General features: G+C 37.8%; 1 protein-coding gene across 6 annotated transcripts in view; it reads right to left on the bottom strand.

The window, feature by feature from the left end:
- Positions 1 to 764: 764 nt before the first annotated feature.
- Positions 765 to 6,048, bottom strand: part of Med14 (mediator complex subunit 14) — a 291,290-nt gene continuing 286,006 nt past the window's right edge. For 5 of the 6 annotated variants that reach the window (XM_076562086.1, XM_076562088.1, XM_076562087.1 and 2 more), the window contains 2 exons: positions 5,821 to 6,013; positions 765 to 3,077 (listed from right to left, as the gene is read on the bottom strand). In XM_076562086.1, coding sequence (XP_076418201.1) covers positions 3,004 to 3,077; positions 5,821 to 6,013 — 267 coding nt within the window. In that variant the 3' untranslated portion in view covers positions 765 to 3,003. Of the gene's footprint in view, positions 3,078 to 5,322; positions 6,014 to 6,048 lie in introns of those variants that run through there. The other variant, XM_076562089.1, reaches the window with a different exon arrangement.

The raw sequence follows: 6,048 nt of genomic DNA, 5'->3' as shown, positions 1-6,048 counted from the left end.
TCATCCATCAGTTACATTATTAGATAAAGAATTCTATCAAATCACTAGCCGGTGGAAGTGGGGACAAGTTATGAAACCAGATCAGACCTGGTGATCTGGAGACTCAAAGTATGGTGCATGAAGGCATCTCTTAATTTGGTCTTACTAACCTCAATATTAAATCCATCCAAAGCAAATCCAAATACCCCATTCCCATCAAAGCAAATGAAAAATTCCACAAAACCCAATGAAATCTACATGAACATTTTCCCTTTTCTCACTTTTCATGATAAGTTTTCTTAAAATGTTTAAAAGTATAAATTTTGTATCAAGAACACTTGAAAGTAGGGGTGGTGGGACACGCCTGTCTTCCCAGTACTCAGAGGTGGATCACTTGGACCTAGGAGGTTCAAGGCCAGCCTGAGCAACATGGAAAGACCTTGTCTGATTTAAAAAAAAAGAAGAAGAAAAAGGAAAAAAAAATGTAACTGGTATTTCTTTTGGAGGAAAAAAAACATGTCAAATAAAACTTTATTCCTACCCTTAACTCAGCTAATCTTCAAACAAGGTTCAGTTCCTGCCATAAATAACTGGCCGTACGTTGATGAAGTTCTCACTTTCCTCTTAACCCTGAAAGTCCTTCTATACGTTTCGAAATGACATCTCTGCAGACGTAAAAGGGAAAAGGTGACTCAGGACCAATGTCTTCTTTCAGGGTTAAACTAATGCTAAACCAAGACTACAACCCAAAACATCTTCACCAAAATTAACTAGAGAGTTGGTAGTTCTCTGAAACTTGTATAAATTTTATTTATTACTGTAAATACTAAAATCACATTGAAAACACCTTAAAATCAAGTTCCAAACCACCTACTAGAGAAAAATCACTATGGCATCCAGTTTCTTTGATTGAACCTGGTTAACAAAAGAGGCAAAAGACATGGTTTGTGATGAAAGTTACGATTCAAATGCTAAGTATTTCCAAGCTTTAATAAAGTATATACCAATTCCAAGTACCAAGCATGATATCAAAATTCAAATTCATTGGTTTACTCTTAATAAGCATCAAAATCAAATTCTGTTCATTGAATCCTATCTTACTTGATTTACACAATGCATTCAAAGGTGAGTTATAATTAGGAAAAAGTACCCATTGAATGCATCATGTATAAAAATGCAATTAACATTTCAAAACCACACTTAAAAGAGAAAATACCTGAAAAGTTAATTCTATTAATAAAATTATTTGAAACAATATCATCCTGCAGATAAAAATACATTTTCTTGTATATACATGTAGATTTCTACATGAAAGATAGGATTCAGCTCCTAATAGAAAAGGGCTGACTCCTGATCAAGACATCTTAGATTGCCAAACCCATGTGATTACCACTGTGAAGAAAACTGAAAACAGAAGGAGAAAAGGGGTAGGTTAAAGAAGAATAAAAGTTTAGTCACCTACTCTGGAATAGCGGCAGAGTTGGGTGAGAAGCAGGAGATGAAGGAGAAAGGAGACACAGAAGACAGAAGCCCTCAACTCTGACTGGAAATGGAGAGTCAAGCAAAGTTGAGAACACATGATACAGTTGCAGTGAGATGCTTAAAACTAGAATCTGGTGGTTATAGTTATAGAAGCTCAAATAATCATCTTAAAATGGAATCAGACAAACATCTAAAATTTCATCGAGGACCATATTACATTGACTAGATAACTCAGCATGATATTATCATTAAAAAAAACATAAAACAACAACAAAAAAAAACTGCTCCAAATCACATCAAGTCATCAGAAGACATTTGAATCAGATCATATTCATCGAAGCTTAAAAAGACCCTGACTGGCTGCAAGAGACAGTACAGTACTCTAGAAAGAAATCCTATTGAGAGGTACCAGTGCCAGAAACTCCACTGGACCCTACCCAGGCCCTGCACTGTGGACTTTTCAAATGACTGGACCAGGTTGTGTCCAGCAAAACATCCTATTGTTTTGTTGACAATGAATCAAATTGAGATTGTTTAGAACAACCTCAATTGTGCTGGGGAAGGTAAGAAGTTAAATAAGATAAAGAAATGTCACCAAAACTTCATGCAAACTAGAGCATTCAAGTTCTTTGCTTCCTAGTTAATGCTGTGTGCAGAAGTATCCTTTAAATGACATTTTCCTAGCAAAAAGGTTCCCATTTCCTCACACATGAGAATAATTGCATTATTTGGGATCCTTGATCACTATAAATCACTTACTGTCTCTTTTCAAAGACAAAGTTCTCTTATTTTACATAAATCCTATACTGAAAAAACAACCGAGGTGCTAAATGTTATCACCAGTCATGTTAGGAATGTCTGAAGAAACTACATTAACCTTAAAACAAAAATGTTTTTGGTCAAATTTCAGACATACGTAATTAAAAACTGACTGGCCCCACCAGGGTGAAGATGAAGGGAGGCCCTAATAACTCTAGAGAGCTTATACACACACAAGTGAGTGTCACTTTTATATCCTAGTTTTATTAAATATTGCTTCTTTGGGATGTGTTTAACAGCTCCCAAAACATTTCTGTGTAAGGATTCAAAGCGGTCAATAGTAAAATACAGCTTCAATATAAAGTTTGTCACAGTTTACAGTATTCAAAAATGACAGACCTGCCTTTAAAAAAAAAAAAATCAAAAAAGACCATTACATCCAAAACATAAGAAAACAATTAAATAAACAAGTTTGGCATTTTCATTACTTTATAGTATAAAACAGAATATTAAATCTATTACTGGCAAGCGGACACTGATCTGTTACCTAGTTTGAAATGTGTCGCATTTAAACACACTATACAAGTTCACTATACAAAAGATTGATGGTCTTTTTGATGAAAGAAGTGCACCCTGAAAAGTTTTGCCAGTTTAGAATATTTAGCTCTTAAGGTTTAAAAAAAAAAGTCTTTTTCCTTTTTAAAACTGATGGCTGAATTCAGCCTTTTTGTGTGTGTGTTGTTTTTTCATTTGTCAGCCTTCCTGGTTTAAAAACAATAGTGTCTATGGACGCCCACCAGGGGGCAGTGTAAGATTAGCCATTAAATCACGAACAGCTGCAAATATTGTGCATTCACCTGCAACAGAGAAAAATGGTCATTAGCTATTCGCAGTACAGGACAGACGTTAACACACCGGTGAGGGGAGGGTTGATTAAAACCAGTCACGGATTTGAAATAAAAGACTAAGTATTTCAAACTATTCCGATTTTAGGCGATGGAGTCTGATGTGGAATAGCATATTTGGGTTGGGTTTTGTTTTTGTCTCAGGAAGAAATCTGGGGCAAGTGTCAAGTTTAAATAGAGAGAAAGAGAGAGATGCCTTCAATGCATAGAAACAGTGCGGCGTTGGATAAGACTTTAAAAGTCTGACTTTAGAGTTGAACACTATAGAATGCTTATGCGGTTTGGATCTAATGACAAGTTCTAAATTATATTCATGCATTGCTTACAACTTCGGTGATGTCCTGCTAATGAGAGGCCAGATAACAATGCCTCCAATAGGTAATAGGAATACCATCCAACAGAATGTTTGTTCTGTGACAATGGGACCGTGTGTGCTCTGTGGTTACCAAGTACTACTTTGGCTACGAAACTGAACATTTTGTTTTCTAAAGTTACACATTAATTGACTGAAGTCAATAAAATACAGAAATAAAGTGTTTTATTTTGTTAAAGGGAGAAAAGCTTTATTTGCACTTACAGTTATTTTTTTCCCCTTTTCTTTCCTTTTTGGTTGCCATGAGACAACAGTCCCACTATGTAACCCAGACTGGTTTGGAACTCACAATCCTCCTGCTTCAGCTTCCAAGTGCTGAGATTATAGGTGTAAACCAACGAACCAAGCTAGGATTCTCCTTCAAAGCTCGTCACTGTGAGATGGGCAAGGAAGCCTAAGTATTACACACCAAAAATCTAAACATTAGACTTGGGGAGGCACCTCTGATACACCTCATCCGCTCAACTTCCCCCTGCTCTTAGTTCTTGTCCATATTGCAAATACTGAAAGATTTGTTTAAAGCGAACCAGATCTTTCCCACGACAACATGTTTGGACACTAGCACAGCGGCAGGGGAGAACGGAAGCCCTCGTGTGAATTACAGCCTTCTGTCAAAGGGCAGGACACAGTGACTCCTGCAAGCCACTGAGAGAGAGCCTTTGCTCCAAGCACTAGAAAATGAAGGTACAGAACAAAAGGACAAAGAAAATCCAAAGGTTTGTCCAGCCAAAGAGGAAACAAAGGAAAAAAAAAAAAAGAAAGCACTCCCACAATACCTTACCAATTTCTTAAAGAACTGAGGAAGGTGTGTGCGCGCGAGTGTGTGTGCATACATGCGTGCGCGCGCACAGGCACATGCATACACACTTCTTTGACACTTTCATTGATAGGATCAAAACATTTCCCTTATAATTTTTTTTTTTTTTTTTTTGGATTTCGTTTTTCAAGACAGGGTTTCTCTGTGTAGCTTTGCGCCTGTCCTGGATCTCACTCTGTAGACCAGGCTGGCCTCGAACTCACAGAGATCCGCCTGCCTCTGCCTCCCGAGTGCTGGGATTAAAGGCGTGCGCCACCACCGCCCGGCATAAATTTTTAAATTCCAGAAGATATAATATATAAAAAAATGTAAGATAACAATAGTCATGTCTATATGAAGGAATTGTGTTTATCAGCAGATTTCTACTGGATTGCTACTTTGAGAATTCTGGTAGCTTTAAATTTTGATTCCTGAGGACTTATTTTTCAGCTGAATAGAGAGGTCAAAGAATGAAGCCGAAAACTGTCAGAAGTAAAAGTATTATAACAAATGAAGCATACTGCTCTCTAGTGCCCAGTGTATTCCTTAGAAACTGAAGCAAGAACTTACCTAGGTATGATGTGGGGAACAAACAGCTAAAAAAACCTCATTTTCCTCAGGATTCCTAAAACTTTTGACACTGTGATACCTAAAAATGGTTCAGAGAACAGCTTTTTCCTCATTCACCATAATTGTGTTTGCAAGCTATTCTAAAGAAAAGGATAAAGAGGACTTCCTTAGCATTAGACATGAGTGAACATCCATTTAATTTTCCTAAGTATTAGAAATGAGCAAAATCAAAGAAAAGTTCTCTTTGCTGAGCTTCATGTTTTAGAACCCCAATTTGGCATTACCAGGAGTCACATGTTAAGTGTGGGCTACTCCAGTATCGAAGCAGCCTTATTTCTCTTTCAAGAAACATTCTGGTTTCTTCGGAAATGTCCAGTCTCAGAGCTTCACTGTGCACTCAGGGAGAAGGCTCACTTGCACCCACCTGACACTTACATAAGAAGCCCAAAAAGCAGTGATGCCATTTGTATCAGCTTTTATTCTTCACAAAACATTTAGAAGATACACAACTTTTAATAATAGTATTCTATTCATGATCGAACCATGAAGTATGAGAAACCAACATGCATTTCAACTTTGTGATGTACAGAGTGGCAGGTATTGATGGCAAGGCAGGAATTCACAGCCACGGAATATCTATCATCCTAACCTAGGGCTTTGTGGCAATGTGTGCTATAAATACAAGCTTCTGGCATTAGCAACCGGCTCAGTCCCAATAGTAAACTGCTAACAAAAATGAAGTCCAGGCAGCAGAGAAATGGACAAAACTGAAGAACCAGTGAGAAAGAAAGAAAGCGACAAGCAGACACTAAGAGGGCCATGGCAACAGAGCGCTAGTACTAGGACTGGGGTGCAGAGTAGGGAAGGCGGAGGAAGAGGAGGGAAAGGAGGGAGGTCTCTCTCAAAGGAATTGTTAGGACATATATGCAATAAAATACCATCTACTGCTCATGTACCTTGTCGTGGTGGGTTCATCTCTGCAAACCTCTTCAGAATGTTGCTGACCATCATGGGCGCAGCAACAGAAGAGTTCTGCTGTCTGGGAATGTCTGCCTGCTGAGTGGTACCTGAAGCCATGTCATAAATGATTGGAACTATTATACTAACAGGTTCTTGGGGAGGGACTGATGTTTTCTGAGTTAGTTGAAGCTGTAGACACACAAAGAAAATGAAAAACAGAAAAT

The sequence above is a fragment of the Peromyscus maniculatus genome, chromosome X (genome assembly GCF_049852395.1).
Source record: "Peromyscus maniculatus bairdii isolate BWxNUB_F1_BW_parent chromosome X, HU_Pman_BW_mat_3.1, whole genome shotgun sequence".
Taxonomy (NCBI): Eukaryota; Metazoa; Chordata; class Mammalia; order Rodentia; family Cricetidae; genus Peromyscus; species Peromyscus maniculatus.
This window is presented reverse-complemented; position numbering and strand designations above follow the sequence as displayed.